At 43.1% G+C, this 20,753-nt stretch overlaps 1 protein-coding gene across 1 annotated transcript in view; it reads right to left on the reverse strand.

The window, feature by feature from the left end:
- Slc14a2 (solute carrier family 14 member 2) overlaps positions 1-20,753 on the reverse strand; it is a 450,072-nt gene that overhangs the window by 39,313 nt on the left and 390,006 nt on the right. Inside the window, exons 8-9 of the mRNA XM_028871987.2 lie at positions 10,980-11,108; positions 6,715-6,907 (exon numbers count right to left, since the gene is read on the reverse strand). Of these exons, the coding sequence (XP_028727820.1) occupies positions 6,715-6,907; positions 10,980-11,108 (322 nt within the window). The remainder of the gene's footprint in view (positions 1-6,714; positions 6,908-10,979; positions 11,109-20,753) is intronic.

A 20,753-nucleotide genomic window follows, 5' to 3' on the forward strand; every position in this document is an offset into this window, starting at 1 on the left:
GAAATCCTAGGACTGTCCTGAAAATATTATAAATATTCTAGGCTGTTCTCATGGATGATTTGATAAATGCCTGTCTGTATAGAACCTCTGAAATTGACTCCTAGTCTGAAGCCTGTCATCAAGACACATTGGCTTGTCCCGTTTGAGGGAGCTTGCCCTTGCTAATGACCTTCCAGCTTTAAAATTCTATAGTCCTAGGGTGCTGGAGAGATGGCTCAGTAGTTAAGAGCATATGTTGCTCTTGCAGAGGACCTGAGTTTGGTTTCCAGCACCCACACAGTGTTCACAGCCATCTCTAATTCCTATTCCATGGGATCCAATACCCTCTTCTGAAACTCCAAAGGCATGCATGTGGTTCATACACATACATATAGGCAAAAACACTCACACATATAAAACAAATATGTCCAAACAATTAAAATAATTCTGTACCTCTAGTGACAGCTCAAGATGCTGAAGGTGTGGAGTAAAGGGAACACTCATTCATTGTTGGTGGGAGTGCTAACTTGTACAACCCTACCAAAATCAGTGTGGCAATTCTGCAGAAAGATGGGAATTGTTCTGCTTCAAGATCCAGCTATACCACTCTTGGACATATTTCTAAAGGTTGCTTCATCCTACCACAGAGACACTTGCTCACCCATGTTCATTGCTACTCTATTCATAATAGTCAGAAACTGGAAACAACCTAAGTGTCCCTCAACAGAAGAATGGATAAAGAAAATGTGGTACATTTACACAATGGGGTATTACTCAGCCATTAAAAACTGAAGTGATGAAATTTGCAGGTAAATGGGTGGAACTAAAAAAAAAAATCATCCTGAGTGAAGTATCCCAGACCCAGAAAGACAAATATGGTATGTATTTGCTTATAGGTGGATATTAGCTGTTAAGTCAATAACCAAGCTAGTCCATAGAGCCACAGAGGTTAAGTATAGAGAAAGGGACTAGGTGGGACAGACAGATCTCCACAGGGAAGGAATATAGAATATCTAGTTATGGATAGATGAGGGGTTGATATATCAAATGGGGAGGGGAAAGGGAGAGGGAGACAATAAAGGGTGAGACAGCTAAAATTAAGGGCCAGTAGAGGGGTAGTATGGAAACCTAATACGGTAGAAGCCTCCTAAAATATGTACATATATGAAGGTGATCTAAATGAAATCATCAAATAACGGTGGAGCAGAGCCCCACCTGGCCATTTCTTGTCACCAAAAATGCTTCTAGTACTGGGATTGGGTTATATCTAATTGAACTGGTGGCCAAAGGGGTCCCATGGGAATCCTCAAACAACTCAGGCCGTTGCCAAGACTAGGGGTTGCTCTCCACAAACTGACAGCAAGTCCCCATTGCTGAAGACAACATCTACACAACCCTTTGAACATGGAGAAGATGAGCTGGTGTCTACATAGAGCCTTCACCGCTATGTTTTAGTGTCTTTGGTACAGGAAAGAACTCAGCATACTACCAAGAGAGAAGCATAAATACCAACCCAGCCACAAACCCTTTGATCTACAATGGTGTCCTGCCTGCAAGATGTACTAGGGTAATGGTGTTACAAAGTTTGTGAAGGAAACCAACCGACATCTGATTGGGCTTATGGCCCATTCCACAAGATGAAACCCATACCTGGCACTGACTGGGTGACCAAGAACATGGTACTAGATAGCCCAGAGACTAGGGTAAAACCAAATACTACTGTTCTAAAAAACAAAAAAAATATAGCAATCAAGGACTCCTAATGACATTCTGCTGTACTCATAGATCCGTGTTTTGCTCAGCCATCATCAGAGAAGCTTCCTCCTGCAGCAGATGGGAAAAAATACAGAAACTCACAGCCAGACACTATGCAGAGAGTGAGAGACATTGGAACACTGAGCCCTAAAGGGGATGTTTCCATCAACTTCCTCCCCTCAGGGAATCTTACAGAAGAGGAGGCGTAAAGAATATAAGAGCCAGAAGGGTTGGAGGACACCAGGAGAACAAGGCCCTCTAAATCAACATGAGCAAAGCTCATATGAACTCATAGAAACTGAGGCAGCATGCACAGGGCCCGCACAGGGCTGCACCAGGTCCTCTGTGCACATACTATGGCTTCCCCGTTAATGTTTCTACGTGATTCCTGAGTGTGTGAATGAGTGGGTCTGAGTCCTGAGTGTGTGAATGAGTGAGTCTGATTCCTGAGTGTGTGAATGAGTGGGTCTGAGTCCTGAGTATGTGAATGAGTGGGTCTGAGTCCTGAGTGTGTGAATGAGTGGGTCTGAGTCCTGAGTGTGTGAATGAGTGAGTCTGATTCCCGAGTGTGTGAATGAGTGAGTCTGATTCCCGAGTGTGTGAATGAGTGGGTCTGATTCCTGAGTGTGTGAATGAGTGGGTCTGATTCCTGAGTGTGTGAACGAGTGGGTCTCTGATTCTTACGTCTTTTCTTGGGCTCTTTTCTTCTGTTTGTTTTGTCCCATTCGGATGTGTTAGTTTTTGTTTTATCTTATATTTTATTTATTATTATCTCCTAGGAGCCTGTTTTCTAATGAGAGACAGAAAGGGAGTGGATCAGGACGGGAGGGGAGGTGGGGAGAACTGGGAGGAGTAGGGGGAGGGGAGACCCTAATAAGGACAGCATGTGAGAAAAAAAGGAAAAAGAAGAAAAAAGATTCTGTGGTTCTTTTCTGTATGAAGTCAAGTGACTCTAAGAGACAAGAGCCCTCTGTGGCTGAGCATACAGCAGGTGCTTAAAAACTATATCCCGATTGCCTAGTGATTCTCAAAGTTTGTGTTGGCACCCTGGGGAGCTTTAAACAGTAAACCCAGCCTGGCTTCTCCACAGGTATCCTGTGACAAGCCAGTGTGCTTCCCTGGCTGCCAGTGAATATCACAGGTAACAGTTGATTTCTACTGTATTCATAGATCACCCACTGTAGATGTGGGGAGGCAACTGCCTTGCCCTTCTCGGAACTTTGTTATCGTCAATAGGATTTGATTTTAGAACCCATCTTTTCTGTAGGGAGCAGTGTTTGACTTGCAGAGAACTTTCAAATGTTGCAATCTCTTGTTTCCTAACGAGTGGCCTTTCATGACTGAACTTTGTTACAAGGGTATGGAAGGAAGGAAGGGTGGGGGTGGGGCCGGGGCCCAGTCTTATTTCCCAGGACCCAGAGATGTGGGCTGGAAGAGTCAGCAGATGTCCGATGACAGGGCAGCACCCGAGGAATGTGGAATGCGGAGTCCAACTTCCACCTTCCTACCTGGGAACACAGGGTGCATGCCTAAGCAGCCAGGAAGGAGAGGAGTGAGGGGACAATGTCCTTGGACAGAGCCTGAGTTTGGAAGGAAGCTCCTCCACCTGCAGGGGTCCATATTTTAGCTTGTGAGGTGCGGACTGCTGCTGCTCCCTGGGGCTCCCCGCTGATCCCCGCTGCTCCCCGCTGCAGCAGGCACCCGAGACAATGGGCAGTCAGGTGGACAGTGGAAATTTACTGAGCACCTCCTGCCTCTCTCTTGTAATTCTCAGGTACCTACAGGCTGCGTAAACCAAAGAGGAGTCCTGTCCACCCCTCTCTCTCAGAGTAAGGGCAAAGTGGAATCGATTTTTCAAGACAGGGAAGACAATTTGCTGGTTGTCAAGAATAGTAGAGAGAGGGTGAGCTTGGACTTCGGGGTACCCAGATTTGTGTTCAACCACTTGCTATGTGCAGGCAGGCATCTTTTCTCCGGGACCCATACCACACGGGCAATCACAGCACTGAGGCATCTAGCCTTGCCTGTGGGTTGAGGCCTTAATGATCCTCTCTCTTAGGTGTAGCTAGAGTTTTCCTGCCTTGCTCACAATCAGGATAAATCTTTATCACCCGCCAGTCCCACAGCCGCTCAGACCCAACCAAGTAAACACAGAGACTTATATTGCTTTCAAACTGTATGGCCATGGCAGGCTTATTGCTAACTGTTCTTATAGCTTAAATTAACCCATTTCTATAAATCTAAACCTTGCCACGCAGCTCGTAGCTTACCGGCATTTTCACATGCTGCTTGTCCTGGCGGTGGCTGACAGTGAGTCCTTCTGCCTTCCTGTTCTTTTTTTCTCCTCTCTGTTAGTCCCGCCTATACTTCCTGCCTGGCCACGGCCAATCAGGTTTTATTCATTGACCAATCAGAGCAACTTGACATACAGACCATCCCACAGCACAGCCAAGTGCAGACCATCTCAGACACCTGCACTCAGGCCCGTGGTCCTAATCATCCTCTATGCGGACCTGCTGGGTAAAGCCACGAAGAACCCAAGAACGGGCTCCCACAGGACATACAGAACATCCCACAGCACTCCCCGCCCCCTTTTTTTCCCAAAAGGAAGGTTTTAACCTTAACAAAGTAAAATTACATATAATTTCCCACAGGACATACAGAACATCCCACAGCACTTAGGCTGTGCCATCATGAGCCTGTGACTGACAGTGTGTGTATGTGTGTGTGTGTGTGTGTGTGTGTGTGTGTGTCTGTCTGTCTGTCTGTCTGTCTTTCTGTCTGTCCGTCTGTTCCCTTTGCCTTTCAGATGGTTGATCACTGACAGTGGGTTTAGCTTTTCTTCCCGCTCCTTTTCCTTTTCGCTTGGCCTCTGGAGCTGGGCCTTCCTGTAAAGGCAGGGTTTTGAGCGTGGCTGTCCCTGGAATACCCAGGAGTGGTGGAGCTGAAACACCAGCAGAGAGCCACACTGAAGCTCAGGTATTCACAGCAGCCATGGCTGGATGGTGAGGACCCAGAAGTCAAACCTGTTTCTATCTGAGGACTTGGGTTGTTTTCAAGCGCCGAAAAGACTGTAACAGAGGTAAACCCCAGGTACCCTAGGAAGCAGAGCTGTAAGTGTGGGGTAACTATAAAGGGGGATGGATTTTCAAGGACCATGTAGAACATGTCTATTAAAGGGACTTGGTGATAGGTGGACTTTTTTTTGAGAAGGAGTAAATTTTATCATATTATGATTGTCCCAAGCAGATGGCACATGCTCTGCCTGGGAGTATGGGATGGTGGTTCAAAGTTAGGATTCTGTAACACTGCCTGGACATTAAGCTAGGTGCTAGATGCAGGTTGACCTTGGACAACTGCCTCTGTGCCTTGGTTTCCTCATTGGGAGGAATGGTGGTATACCTACAGAGTGAAATGAGTTGATATTAATACAGGCATAGGATAGTGTGATACATAATCAGCTTGTACTTATACAACACTAAAGTATTATACGTGCTACAATACTAGCTGGTGGCTATTTCTGTTTGTTAACCAGGCTAAGATTTTATAATTCTACATACTTTTAGAATCTTATGCTCCTATATCCTTATGTGTATCAACCAGGAGAGTAAATGAACATGCACATTTGTAAGTAGGTTATAAGCACAACTCTGGCTCTACTGGCATCCCAGATTATCTAATTCCTTGTTGGGGGAGGACAGTTGTTTTGTGCATTGTAGGATATTTAATAGCATTCCTGGATTCTATTCATTAGATATTAGTAGCATTCTATTATTATCATCGTGTGTGTGTGTGTGTGTGTGTGTGTGTGTGTGCACATGGTAGGCCTGAATGTGGGCATGTGTGTGTCATAGCACATGTGTGAATGGAATACCTTATGAAGGTCAGAGGGAAAGCAAGCCCTGGAATTTGCTTATTTCCTCCCAGTGCGTGTTCTGAGGGTTGAACTCTTATGAACTTAGGTTCTCAGACATGCATGGCAGACATTTTCACCTGCCAAGTCATCTTGTTGGTCTAGCATCTACTTCTTAATCTCTCTCTCTCCCTTCTCCCCTCCCTTCCTCCTTTTTTTCCCTCTTTTTAAGACCTGTATTCCAGGCTGGCCTCAAAGTTGATATGTAGGTGAGGATGACGTCGGCATTTTGCCTCTGTCTTCCAAGGGTTGGATTACAGTCATGTGCCTTTACACTCGGTCTATATGGTGCTGAGGATTGAACCCAGGGCTTTATATATGCTGCATGCGCTCTACAAACTGAGTCACATCCTAACCACTGGTCATGCTTGACAATAAAAAAATATCTCCAGACATTGACTAAAGTTCCTGAGGAATAAAATTACTATTTACTTGAGAACCACCATCAAAGATAAAAGAATCCACCCAGTCTTCTATAGATAATACCTAATTAAATACTATTTTAAAGTATTTATGTTAGTCTCTTACTGCCTTATCAAATTACCTATCTCATCTAATGCTTTTCATTCAGCTGAAGCTGCCTTGCATTATCAACTTTACACTTGTAGTTCACTGTGGGTTGTCTCTTTTCTTGTACAGAATGTAGGTCTCATGACTGGCTTCTTTCAGGTATATAGTCAGAATATGAAAGTTTCAGGCATGAGCTAGAGGTCCAGTAGAGACTTGTTGAATGTATGGATGTGGCTGTAAGTCTTTCTAGTTTGTGCTGAGGCCATCATCTGGTCTCCTTTTCTTTTCTTTCTTTTCTTTTTTTTAAATTGAGACAGTTCTCATTATATCGCCCTGACTGGCCTGGAGAGCCCTATGTAGACCATGCTGGCCTCAAACTCATAGAGACCCATCTGCCTCTGCCTCCTCTGAATGCTGGGATTAACAGTATGCATTGCCATGACCAGCCTCACCTGGTTTCTACTGAGGGATGGAACCCGGCTAACAGATAAGCTGGTAAGCGAAAGGGTTCACAGTAGAGTCCAGGGTTCTCGGCTCACGGCCACTGGGTAACTTACCAAAGGCATTTCAATCTCTGTCCAGGTGATATTGGGAGCTGAAGACACAGGCTCGATAAGGGTCATGGGGAAGAAGAGGTTGTAGTGGCCTGTGGCTGCCAGGTACAGGGTTAGGGCAATATTGAAGGGCAGTGTGAAGACTGGCAGATCCCACTTGGCGAAGACGCTACTTAAAGCGCTAGAAATAACTGGGCTGTAGAAAGAAGAGAGGAAGCATTAATCACCATGATTACCCTTCAGCTGACTGTCTTACCTCTGGCTATTGGACCATCTGCCATCTCTGTCTTCATGCTTCCCTTGGGATTCTAGGGGTCCACTGAGCTAGGACTGGGAAGAAGGTTCTCCGTTTGAGGAAGCAAAGAGAAAACACAATACTTTGAATGGAATACCTTATGAAATGGTTGAGATATGTCTTTGGGTCTTCAACTGAGAAAAACCAAACAAAACCTGACCCCTATAAAATGTCACTATTGCCTTTGGCTCATCCGGATGTGTGCCAGCTGTTGCCTAGGGCTGTGACAGCATTTTTAGGGTCTGAGCTCCTCGGTGGATGACTCTAGGACATGTAGGCAATGAGTGGGATTGGACTCTAGGAGCCACTCTGGGGACTGCTAGACAAAACAAATTCTTCAGTTTGCACACTCTGCCTTCTTGGCCTCTGGCCTGTTCCTGGGAAAGAGCATGGATCTTGGACACAGATGGAGCCGAATGCAAATCCAGGCTCTTATACTGTAGTGGCTACTTGAGCAATGCTAAGAAATGAATTTCTCCCAGGTTCAGCTTTCCCTGGAAGGGATTAGCCACCCCTGATACCCTGCACATCTCTCACACGCAGAGGCAGCTGGAAAAGACAGAAAGCTCCGTGACCTGGTTGCATGGCCTGTCTTTAATTAGTGGCCATGGCTCTCACATGGACATTCAGGTCTGCCTGAATTAACTCTAGCACATTGAGAGCTGGTTCATGTTTGCTTTTCTCTTTGAATTCTTACTGTCTGCATCCCTTTCTGTCTGGGTCAACCACAAGGTTTTATTTACTTCATAAAAAAGTGATGAGATGAGAAATGTTTCATTTTCTAGGCCATAAAAACCCACACCCTGCTAGCTTTGTTCCCACACTGCCTTTCGGCCTCCCACATTGGATGCAAGTGCCCCCCTCCTTTATCAGATTAGCTCTTCCCCCTGTTCTGTGGTTTGGATTCTTCTCAAAGGCTTTGCTCTTGTGCTATTCTCTGTAACACAGATCCCCTTTTCCTCCAGACCATTCTTGTCAGGCTATGGTAGGCACACTTTAGTGGTGTCTGCTTTCTGTCTCCATTTAACTTGGCACTTGCTCCTTCCCATGTCTGCTTTCTCCCAGTCGCGCTCTGCAGAAAGGGCTGGCGCTCCGTTATCCCACCCGCCCTGCTCCTGTCGTTCCGAGCTCCATCCAGTCAGGTATGTGTTCTCAGTTACAGCCCAGAAATGGCTCTTGTCAAGTTCACCAAATGACATCTCACTTGGCGAGTTCACAATCACTCCCTTCCTCTTAATTTGAAGTTGGAATCTGACACTGTTTGGAAATACTTTCTGTGTGGGCTACCACGACACTGAGCTTTCTTAGATCACACCCTACTTACTCCTTCTCAAGTTCCCTTCCATGACACTCCCTCCTTTCTGCCAGACATCTAATTGGAAGATTCCTTGGTTCTGACTTGGATCCTTTCTCTCTTCCCTCTTCACCTTTGAACGATTAGTCTTTAATCCCCCAGATGAAACACCTATGTGCTTCTGCCTTTCAAATTTGACGCTGTCATTAGCTTCTAGATTTGTGTGTCCAGGGGGGTGTCTCAACGCCTCTGCTTGGAAGTCTAACACACGCTGTGTCTAGAAAGAAGTTTTGTTTGCTTCTGTTTCTGGTTGTGCTCTTAGACTGCCTCCATAGCCCAGATACTCAAGCAAACTACAATAGTGTATTGAATATTCTCCTCCTGATCTCTTTTTTATTGCCACCTCTTTAGAAAGTCTTGTGGCCTTTGTTTTCCTTAAACAATCCGGAAACCCAGTCTCCTCTGGTGACATTCACATCTCTCACTCCAGTCCAAGCACTCCCGTCTCTGTGGATCTTTTTAGTAAATCTTTATTATGATTATGTAACCACTCTTGCTCCATCTAAATCCATGTCCCATTTTGTAGGCAGCGAAGCTTATTTAGTTTTGGGTTTACATCATTGCTCTAATTTGCACCTTGTAACTGTGTTCCATTTTTACCACAGATGTAATAAAACCAGAATATTTATTGGATACATATCGTGCTAGGGACCCGTCATCTACTGTACTTTCACCTCCTGGCCCATCTCAGTCACTCTTAGGACCTCAAGCTCTCCGGTCTTGCCTCTATTTCTTGGACACACTCTCTATTTGGAGTCTCTTTTCTGAGGCATCCTTCACCTAGACCTTTGGTCGGTACATGTCTTCCTGTCATATAAGTGGTAACTCAAACTTCCCATCTGCAATGTATCTTTCTCTGACCATCTCACTTTTCTCAAAGATCTAAAGACATCGTGAAGGAGCTTTTAGTTACTAGTTTATAAGTTTACCTCTTACCAACTAGTTAATAAAGAAAAAACACAAACCCAAGAGAGTAGAGGTTCCTCCTTATCCACACCTATCAATAGTCCCTGTGTTCAGTGAATAGTCATATATATATATATATATATATATATATATATATATATATATATATAATAGTGAATGAATCTTGAAAATAGTATTATGATACCCAGGCTAAAGGAACTGAATTTCAAGGGCCATGTTGACGAATGCACCAGAGGAGAAGTTAGTTCAGAATTTCACCCAGAGCAGGAAACAGTGTTTTCTGCCTTTTAATTTGGGAAATGGGGGCTGGGGGCATTGAAGTCTAAGCTGCCACCCAGTGCCATATGGCAGAAGGGCTGTGTTGAGGGGTTGAATCCATGTAGTTATAAAACAAACGCATGCAAATGAGGATGAGTTCTGCTCCTCACTGGGGGACATGTGGGGAGCATTAAGAAATCCCCCCAAGAAATGACCATTTTATCTTCTGTCCCAATGCATCAAGGAAGATAGAAACCCCAAGAAGAAAAAAAAAATAAATTGCCCAGAATGCCTAATGCAGTAATTTATTTGCAAGCACTGCTAAAAAGCCATGAAACAGTACTTAAGCTAAATTGAACTAACTGGTTTTAGTAACTCCAGACTTCGAAACCTAAGAAAGACATTTACTTCTTGGAGATGTTAAAAATAAATCACTATGTCTGATTTATTGCTGAGAACAGGAATAAATCACCATGTCTGAGAGGAGTTGAGAGCAGGGTGGTATAGATGTGTGATGTGAAAAGTTGGAGACACAGGTTCATATAACAGCAGGCATACTCTTGGGCCATTTGGACACTTTACTGACCCTCTTCCAATTCAAATGAAATTAGGATCATATGTGTGAATGGCTAAGCACACTCTGTGTTCAGTGACTATTTGTTCCTAACTCTCTTCCCTCTTGAGGAAGCTCTCAACTGTATGCTCTCGTTAAAAGACTCTGTGCTTTGCATACAGACCTCCTGTTCCAAGAAAGCCCTCTGATTCTATCACGAGTGTGTTTTCAGATTTGAAGGCTTACATAGGCCACATGATTCTCATATAGCCTGGAGTTTCATAATGCAGATTCCAGATTCAGAAAGCCAGTCTCAAAAACTCTGACTGGCTGGGCGGTGGTGGCACATGCCTTTAATCCCAGCACTCGGGAAGCAGAGCCAGGCGGATCTCTGTGAGTTCAAGGCCAGCCTGGGCTACCAAGTGAGTTCTAGGAAAAAGGTGCAAAACTACACAGAGAAACCCTGTCTCGAAAAACCAAAACCAAAACAAAACAAAAAAAAACTCTGACTGTATGACCTGGAATGAGTTACTTACTTTCTCTATGCCTCCACCTTCTCTTCTGCAAGCTGGGAACAAATATAATCCCACCTTGCTTAGCACCATGTACTTACAAACTAGTCAATAAATGTCAGCCTTTATTATTTAGGAAGGAAGATTAACGCAATAAAACGTGGTCTTTCACTGCTCTACAGGGTCTCTGGTAATCCATATCTCCACTTAACCCCATTGTATTGCTCCTGAAGTCATGAATTTATGGATTCTCATGGTGTCTTGCTAGACAAAATCATCTGTGTATGGAGACACAGGGTTACACAAGTGTGCACGTCCTGTCCCTACCCAATGAGCATCTCCGTGAACAGAAACAAGGAGGTGTCTCACCAGGCCATGGAGGTGAAGGTCACAGGAAGCAGAAGCCACCAGTAGTAGTCCAACTTCTCCGAGAACACGGCCATCAGCAGTCCCACCAGCATCCCGTTGTAGCCGTGGAGTCCCGAGGCGATGGCTGCCCTGGGTTGGGTGGAAGTTATTTTGCATTAGCACTTGGTGGTGCGTGCTGAGCTTTTACCTTGGAACTCCAGAATCTGTGCAACTTAGACAATTCCTTTAATAACAGGCGAAAAATGAGACTCCCAGGTGAGATGGTGGACTAGACGTGTGTATGGCCCAGTGAAGGAGAAGTGTCAGGGTAAGTAGGAAATAAAACATATCTAAAGAGAAAGAGAGGAAGTGCTTCAGAAATAAAATAAAAAAGTGTCAAGGTGGCTGAGGTTCAGCGGTAGTTCTCGCTGACAATGACTTCTCTGGCGGGACAGGGTCAGTGGTAGAGAGGCGTTTCCCTGGCCCAGGGTCTGGACTGGATGCCATCTCGAGAGGGAATCTATTATTTACAACAGAGTTACCTGGTTGGGGGGGTGAGTGTCTATAAACAGAAGGAATCACAAGTCAGAAAGTAGAATGGAATCTGTCCTAGCCCCAGCCCTATGAGATAGTTGTGTTGGGGAGGCGGTTGACACTGACAAACCAAAAGGATAGCCAGCTGGACCCTCCCCAAAGGCAGTGACGTGTTTAGGGGAAGGGGGCCCACCAACCATGTTGTCTGGGAGCAGACCTCATTGACCGAGAATAATGCTGGACTCTGAGTCTCAGGTTGTCGGCTGTGAGGCTTGCTGCCGTACATTCTGATGTCCCAGCACACTCTTTGCATTCCATAGTCCCACCTCTCTAGCAAGATGACGGCTGCTTAGCAGGTTTTGAAAGTAAAAAGGTAGGTCTGCTGCTACAGATACCAAGGCTGCAGTTGCTCCCGTTACTTTCAACATACAAGGGAGACACCCTCCACCTAGAGCATTAGCTGCCCCGGGGGTTATGAACCGGGGACTCTCAAAGGGTGAAAAAAAGTTGTGTCATCCACAGACTACATGCCTCATTTTGGCTAGTAGAGGTACAGAAACAAGGGAAACTTCTAAGATGAAGACGGGCCCAGCAGACATTAGACAATGTTTGGACCACACAGGCTCAGCACTGGGATAAATCATAGTAAATGAAAGAGGGTTGAAACCCAACTGACTCTTCTACCCCTGCATATACACAGCAGTCTCTCATTGTCAAGGATGTAGAAGAAAGTCACCCAAACACCTCTTTTTTTTTTCATTATTTTTCTCTTTTTTCACCTCCTCCATGTCACCCCCTTTTCTATACTTTGCATAATAGTTTTTACTTTATCATCTTTAAAAAATTATCTTTTTAATTTCCAAAGAAATATACCTCATTATATAACAGATACTGATTAAACATTATTCTCATCAGCCTATGGAAATTTCTTAAGTTATACAGCTGCTTTGGAAATCAGTGTGGCGGTTTCTCAGAAAACTGGGAATCAATCTACAACAAGATCCAGCTATATCACTCTTGGGCATATACCCAAAGGATACTCAATCATACCACCAGGACACTTGCTCAACCACATTCATAGAAGCTTTATTTGTAATAGCCAGAACCTGGAAACAACCTAGATGTACCCCAGCCGAGGAATGTTTAAAGAAAATGTGGTACATTTACACAATGGAGTATTACTCAGCTGTTGAAAACAAGGACACCAGGAAATTTGAAAGCAAATGGATAGGACTAGAAAAAAAATCATCCTGTGTGAGGTAGCCCAGACTGAGAAAGACAAACATAGTATGTATTCACTCATAAGTGGATATTAGATGTAAAATAAAGGATAACTATGCTACAATCTACAGACCCAGAGAGACTAGGTAACAAGGATGTTTCATGGTGGGAAATCTGTATCTCCCTGGGAAATGGAAATAGAAGAGATTTCATGAGTGGACTGTGGGTGGGTGGGTATGGGAATAGGCACAATCAGGTTTGATGTGGGGTGGAGGGAGAGAATACTGAAAGAGACTACTGGAAAGGGGGAGCATTTTGGGGTTAGGTAAAAACCTGATACAAGGGAATCTCCCAGGAATATACAAGGATGATCCTGGCTAAGACTCCTAGCAATAGCAGATATATAGCCTGAACTGGCCATCTCCTGTGACCAGGCAAGACTTTCAGTGGAGGGAATGGGAAACCAACCCAGCCACATAACCTTTGACCTACAGTGTGTCCTGCTTATGGGATGTGCTGGGGTAAGGGTGTCCTAGAGATTGAGGGAGTGGCCACCCAAGGACCAGTGTAGCCTAAAACCCATGCCAGCAGAGTAAGTCCACCCCTGACACTGCCTGGAGCACCAGGACCCATAGGCTGGATAATCCAGAGACCTAGGACAGAACCAAATATGACTGGAGGAAAAAAATGTCAATTGATGCTTAACGATATTCTGCTATACACAGATTGATATCTAGCCCAATTATCATCAGAGAGGCTTCACCCAGCAATTAATGGAAACAGATACACACCCACAGCCAAACATTAGGCAGAGCTTGGGCAATCCTGCAGAAGAGAGAGAGAGAAAAAGAATTGTAGGAGCCAGAGGGGTCAAGGATACCCAAGAAAACTCAAAGAATCAACTAACCTGGGCTCATAGGGGCTCACAGAGACTGAACTGACAACCAGGGATCCTGCATGGGACTGACCTAGGCCCTCCGCATATATGTGACAGTTGTGTAACTTGGTCCTCTTGTGGGACTCCTAACAGTGGGAACAGGGATTGTCTCCAACTCTTTTACTGGCTTTTGGGACCCTACTCCTCATACTGGGTCATCTTGTCCAGCCTTAACATGGGGAGATGCTTAGTCTTACTACAACTTGATATGCCATGTTTAGTTGATACTTGTGGGAGACCTGCCCTTTCCTGAACAGAAACTGAGGAGTGGATTGGGGGGTGGGAACAGAGTGGGTTGTGGAGAGGGACTGGGAGGAGAGGAGGGAGGGGAAACTGTGCCTGGGATATAAAATTAATTAATTAATTAAAAAAGAATATAAAAGAATTGAAATAATTTCTTGCATCTTAGCAGATGACAGTAGAATAAAATAAACCAGTAAAAAGAAGTCACGGAAATGATGCACCGGAGGCTAGAGAGACGACTCAGTGGCGAAGAGCACATATTCTTCTTCACAGGACCCGAGTTTGATTCCAAGCACCCACACTGGGTAGCTCACAACCACCTGTAACTTCAGCTCTGTGGGATCCAATATCTCAGGTCTCTGTGGGCACTTGGACTCATAAGTACACACACACACACACACACACACACACACACACACACACACACACACTTAGAAATAAAACAAATCTTTTAAAAAAAGAAATTGCACAAAAACTTGGAGATTGAAGTATAAATTCTGGAATGAGCAATAGGTCACTGAAGAAACTAGGGAGGAATTAAAAAAAAAATCCTAGAATCAAATGAGAATGAAGGAGGAACTTACCAGAACTCCTGTTAATACTGCTAAGGTGGTCTAAGAGGAAAGTTGATGCCTATGAGTGTTCATATTAAGAAATCAGAGCTCTCCCAAGTAAGGAACCCGTGATGCACCTCAGGGACCTATATAAACAAGGGCAGGCCAAACCTCAGACCAGTAGATGGCAAGAACTACTAAAGACCAGTACAGATACCAGTGAAATGGGGACTAAAAACAAAAACCTAGACTCAACCAAAGGGTTTGTCCTTTGGTAAAACAAGATGGATAAGCTCCTAGCTAATCTAACCAAGAGGGAGAAAAAAAGAAAAAGACTCAGAAAATCTGGAAGAAATGGATACATTCCTATATACCTGACTCCCTAAATTAAATCAAGAGGACATATAAACTGACACAGACCCATAACAAGAGTTGAGATTGGGTCAGTAATAGAGAGTCTCCTAATGAAAGTCCAGACCTGGGTGGATCGAGGACTTTCTGAATAGGACTTCATTTGCTTAGGAATTAGCATAAACAACGGGATTCCTGTGCATCTCTGTGTCTATAAGCTTTTCTTGTGTGTTTTCTCTGACTCTTTTTTCTTGTTTGGTCATTTGTCCTATTCCAATTGTTTGCTTGTTCTTTATTGTATCATGTTATTATTGTATTATTATTATTATTATTATTATTATTGTTCCTTAGATGCCTGTGGATCTGGGTGGGAGGGGATGAGAGGAGGAACTGGGAAGACTAAGGGGAGGGAAACTCTAATCAGAATATGTTGTACAAAAAAACAATCTATTTTCAGTAGATTTAGAAAAAATATTGACAAACGGGCCTCATGACTGTAAAAGCTTCTGTATAGCATAAGAAACAGCCAGTCTAGTGAAAAGGAAGCCCACAGAGTAAAGAAAACCTTTGCCAGTTCTCTATCTAATAGAGGATTAATATCTAGACTATACAAAGAACCAAAGCCACAAAGCATCAGAAACACATTCCAATGAAAGGGGGCTTTAAATTTGAACAGGGAGTTCTCCAAAGAAGACATGCAAAAGACTAAGAAATATGTTTGAAAAGTGTTTGACACTCTTATCCAGCAGGGACTTGCAAATTAAAACTGCTTTGAGATTTCATCTCGCCCCAGTAAGAAGAGCTAAGCTTAAGAAAACAAGCGACAACAGATGCTGGCGAGGATGTGGGGAAAGGGAAACCCTTAGTCACTGTTGGTAGGTGTCACAATGGCATAGACGTTATGCAAATTATTATGAAGATTCCTTAAAAAGCTGGAAATAGATCTACCATATAACCCAGCTATGCCATTTCTGGGAATATGTGCAAAAGACTCTGTGTTCTAATATAGAGATACTTGCTTATCCGCACTCATTGCTACTCTATTCACAATTGCTAGGAAGTAGAAACAGCTTAGATGTCCATCAAGTGATCAATGGATGAAACAAAAATGTGGTGCATTTACATAATGGTATATTATTCAGCTGTTAAGGAAAATGAAATTCGCAAGTAAATGATGGAACTGGAAAAGGTTATACTGAATAAGGTAACAGACATAGAAGATTTATTACTGAATTATCTATAAAGTAAAAAGAGCTAACACCAATGGTCTTCAAAATGTTTCCTAAAATAGCAAGGGAAAGAACATTACCGAACTCATTCTACGAAGCCAGCATTGCCCTTATACCAAAACTCAATAATGTAACAAGAACAACTTCTACCCCGATGAACATGCATATGAAAACTACCAATAAAGTACTTGCAAACTGAATTCAAAATATATTGAGAAGAGCATACACTATGACTAATTTGTTTCAGTGCAACTATGCAAGGATAGTTCAAAATATGTGAATCAACAAAGGTAATATAATATACAGATTTAAGGTTAGAAATCACATTATAATTTTAATAGCTGAAGGAGAGGCCTTTGACAAAAATCCAATATCTCTTTTCATATAAAAACTTTTGTAGAATCTAGGAATAGAAAAACAAACTACTTCAATACAATAAACACTACTTACATCAAAACTATGGTCACACTATATAAAACAAGAAAAACTGAAAGCAGTCTTTAAAAATAAGAAATGAGTGGGATATTGTCTGTTCTCTTCACTTTTATTCAATGTAGTGCTCTAAGTCTTAGCTAGAACAATAATATAAGAAATATAAAGCATACAGATAGAAAGGGGAAAAGTAAATGATCTCTATTTGAAGATGATATAATCCTATACTTAAGATATAACCCTACAGATTATACCAAGAAACTCTTGGATCTGATAGATACTTTCAGCAAAGTTGTAGGATCCAAAACCAACAGGCAAAATTCAATAGGTTTTCTACACATAAATGACAAAGTTCTGAAGAAAAAAACTGTGGGAAAATCCTATTCATAAAAACTTAAAAACTGCTTAGTAAGGAAACTAACCAAGGAGGTAGTAACTTCTAAACAACAACAACACAACAACAACAACAGCTTTGAAACACTGGAGAAAGAAACTGAAGAAGAAAATAGAAGATGGAAAATTCTCCCATGCTTATGCGTTAAACAGAATCAATATTGTGAAATGAATACACATTACTGAAAGAAACCTCCAGACTCAAAGCAATTCCCACTAAAATTCTGATGACACTCTCCACAGAAATAGAGAAACAACTCCAGATGGGACCATAAAAGGCTGAGAATGGCCAAAAAGATGCAAAGCAGAAAGAGCGATGCTGGAGGCATCCCAGCACATCTCTACACCACAGAGGTGCAGCACCAATCAGCGTGGTGCTGGCAAAAATATGATGACACAGATTAGTGGGACGAAGAATTTAGGAACAAACCTGCCCAGCTATAAAAGCGCTTAAAACGTTCATTTGGAAGAAACATAGCTTCTTTAACAAATGGTGTGCTACGAGTGGGTTTCCACATGTAGAATGAAACTAGACCCACATATCTCACCCCAAACAAAAATCAACTCCAAATGGATCAAGTGTCTCGACAATAAGACCTGCAACTTTGAAACCATTGGAGGAAAACATAGGTAAAGTACCCCAAAATATATGCATAGGCATGTATTGGCATGTATTCTCTGAGAAGGACCCCAATAGGACATGAACAAACCCAATAACTGACAAATAGGATTTCGTGAAATTAAAAAAAAACCAACTTATTTTGCAGAGCAAAGGAAACCATCACAAGAGTGAAAGGACAGTCTGCAAACTGGAAAATTGTCTTTCCCAGCCATACATCAGACAGAGGGGTGATAGTAGGATGTATAAGTACCAACAATTTAAACACCCTATACCTAGTAGTCTGAGTGTTCCTAAAAGCAAAGGAGACCCTAACCACAAAATAACGTGAATGGTGTCTCTTCAAGATCAGCACAAAGAAGAACAGTGATGGGGGAGGGGGGCAACCCAGAGAGGTTCTGTTGGCTATATAATTGCCCAATGTTCCTTGAGTGACCTTTTCTGTTTTATTCGGATTATTTGGAAAATCTCTTCATTTATTCTTTTTTTCTTTCCATTTCTACTTGCTCCTCCTCAGTAGTCTCCTTCTGTTTTCATAATCTATGCATTCTCTTACTCTCTTTTGTTCCACCCCCCTGTCCTGTGTGTGAGTATACACGATGTGCACCTGAAGGTCAGAGGTCAACTTTTAGGAGTCACTTTCTCTTTCCACTGTGGGTTCTTGGGACCTAACTCAGGCTGTCAGACTTGCATGGCAAGCTCTCTTACTCCCTGATCCATGTCATGCCTTCCTTCCTACTTTCATGTATGTGTGTTTATGTGGTGTGTACATACACCAAACACACATACCGTGCCAGTAGCTGATTGTGGATAGTGTTGGAGTTTTTAGAAGGACAGACACACTCTTATGTGGAGGATCCAAGAATTCAAGTCTGTGATGAAGAACATGGTATCCACATGTTTTCAAGGAAGCACATTCTTAGATGATATGATGGGATATAGAATCTTGAAAATGAACTGTCTGTCCTGAAAGATTTACTGCCCAGAGAGAAAAGACTCAGAAATAAAACAATCAAAGAACAATTCAGCACAGTATTCGGATATGTTGTATAGCTCTTCAGAGAGAAAGGGTTCAAAGTTCCTGGAGAGTTGTTAGGGAAGCCATTCCAGAGGAGGGAGATTCGATCAATGGTGGGAGTAGACAAAGAAATAAGAGTTGTTAAGAGGCCAGGCAGTGGTGGCGCACATTTTTAATCCCAGCACACGGGAGGCAGAGCCAGGCGGATCTCTGTGAGTTCGAGGCCAGCCTGGTCTACAGAGCAAGATCCAGGACAGGCACCAAAACTACACAGAGAAACCTTGTCTCAGAACAACAACAACAACAACAACAACAACAACAACAACAACAACAACAACAAAAGAGTTGTTAGGAATTACAGAGCCAAACTGGGGACAAGTGTGATGCTAAGCAAACTCTTGGTAGGAGGGGGCATTAAATAATTCTTTAGAAGTCAAGTTGAGGGCTTGGGTTTTTATTTGATGTTTATTTGTTTGATTCCTAGTCATAATATTTTGGGGGATGAAGTGAGCTCAGTGTGTATCTCCTCTGATGGGAGCAATAATCTATGAAGAAACTCTTTGAACAGCTCATGAGTTTACTATTAGATTATTGTTGAGAAAAAAATCTGGGAATATGACTGACTAGGACTTGGGCTCATCTACCATAAGGCATAGATGTTTACAGGCAAGAGTGATATTTTAAAGCTGTACCTGCTTGTCTGAGGTTACTTACTGAGAAAAGCAATGGACTGAATGACTTCAAGGTCAGTTTCAGTGAATTTTGGTAAAAGTGTCTTAGTTAGGGTTTCTATTGCTGTGGTGGAACACCATGACCAAAAAAGCAAGTTGGGGAGGAAAGGGTTTATTCAACTTACACTTCCACATTACAGTTCATTATCAAAGGAAGTCAGGACAGGCACTCAAACAAGGAAGGAACCTGGAGACAGTAGCTGAGGCAGAGGTCATGGAGGGATGCTGCTTTCTGGCTTGTTCCCCATGGCTTGCTCAGCCTGCTTTCTGATAGAATCCAGGACATCAGCCTAGGGATGGCCCACCCACCATGGGCTGGGCACTGCTGTGGGATGTCCTTCTGTATGCTGTGAAAACGTGTTTCTCTCATTGGCTGATAATGAGGTTGTTTTGGCCTATAGCCAGGCACAATAAAGCTGGGAGGGAGACAAAGAGCACAGTTCGAGCAGACACCAGCCAGCCACTGAGGAAGCAAGATGTGTAGAAAATGAGATAACAGGTCACAAATGTAGGTAAGAAATATGGGTTAATTTAAATGTAAGATTTAGCTAGTCATAATCCTGAGCCATCGGCCAAGCATTTATAATTAATATAAGCTTCTGTGTGATTATTTGGGATCAGGCGATTGGGAAAGAAAGGCTCTGCCTCCGGTTACAGGACTCTCCCAAATCAATCACCAATTAAGAAAATGCCTTACAGGCCTGCTACAACTTGATCTTATGGAGGCATTTTCTCAACGGAGGTTCCCTCCTCTCTGATGACTTTAGCTCAAGTCAAGTCGACACAAAACTAGCCAGTAGGGAAGGAGTTCTATGCCAGCTGCCCATGCAATGGTAGGTGTACTGGAAAGAGGACTGGGGCACACTGGCTGAAGCTGACACCAAACCTTGATAGGAGTATGCTATCAAGTAGCTCACCAGACCTGCACACTCAAGAATACAACTTCTAGTGGCCACACTGCTTCTAGGATTGGAGTGGTCCTTTAAGGCCAGTTGGAGGTGTGGTGACAGCCTCTTGGAGTCAGGCTTACTGATGTATTTGCCTTGGTAGATTGTGGACTGTTAGCTAGGTCTAGAGGAAGCATGATGTGCATCATGGCTTAATGTACTCTGGTCACTGCTGTTCTGGACTTTACTCCTAAGTCTAGGGCCACACTCTGCAGGTGTGATGACAATAATAGCAGGGCTTTGAGCCCCAGGGAACATTATGGTGTGGTCAAGCCTGTGTCCTATCAACCACGCATTAGTAACTTAGTTGGGACCTTGTGTCTGCCCTTCCTTTGTCCCTCGATTATAAAATACAGACTCCGTTTTATCCATTGGCTGCTTCTGGGCATGATGTTAAGAGTCACAAATATCCAGGCATGCTGGTAAAAATTATTCTTGAGAAACCCACTGTAAAGAAATCTATTTTTAGTATGAGCTAGTTCTTCTACTACAAATATAACAAGTTCATAAAGTATCTCTGCATTAATTATTTTAATCAGTTTTATTTCATTTAGTCATTTAATTAAATTTTTTTTTTTTTTACTGA

This window comes from Peromyscus leucopus, chromosome 19, assembly GCF_004664715.2.
Source record: "Peromyscus leucopus breed LL Stock chromosome 19, UCI_PerLeu_2.1, whole genome shotgun sequence".
Taxonomy (NCBI): domain Eukaryota; kingdom Metazoa; phylum Chordata; class Mammalia; order Rodentia; family Cricetidae; genus Peromyscus; species Peromyscus leucopus.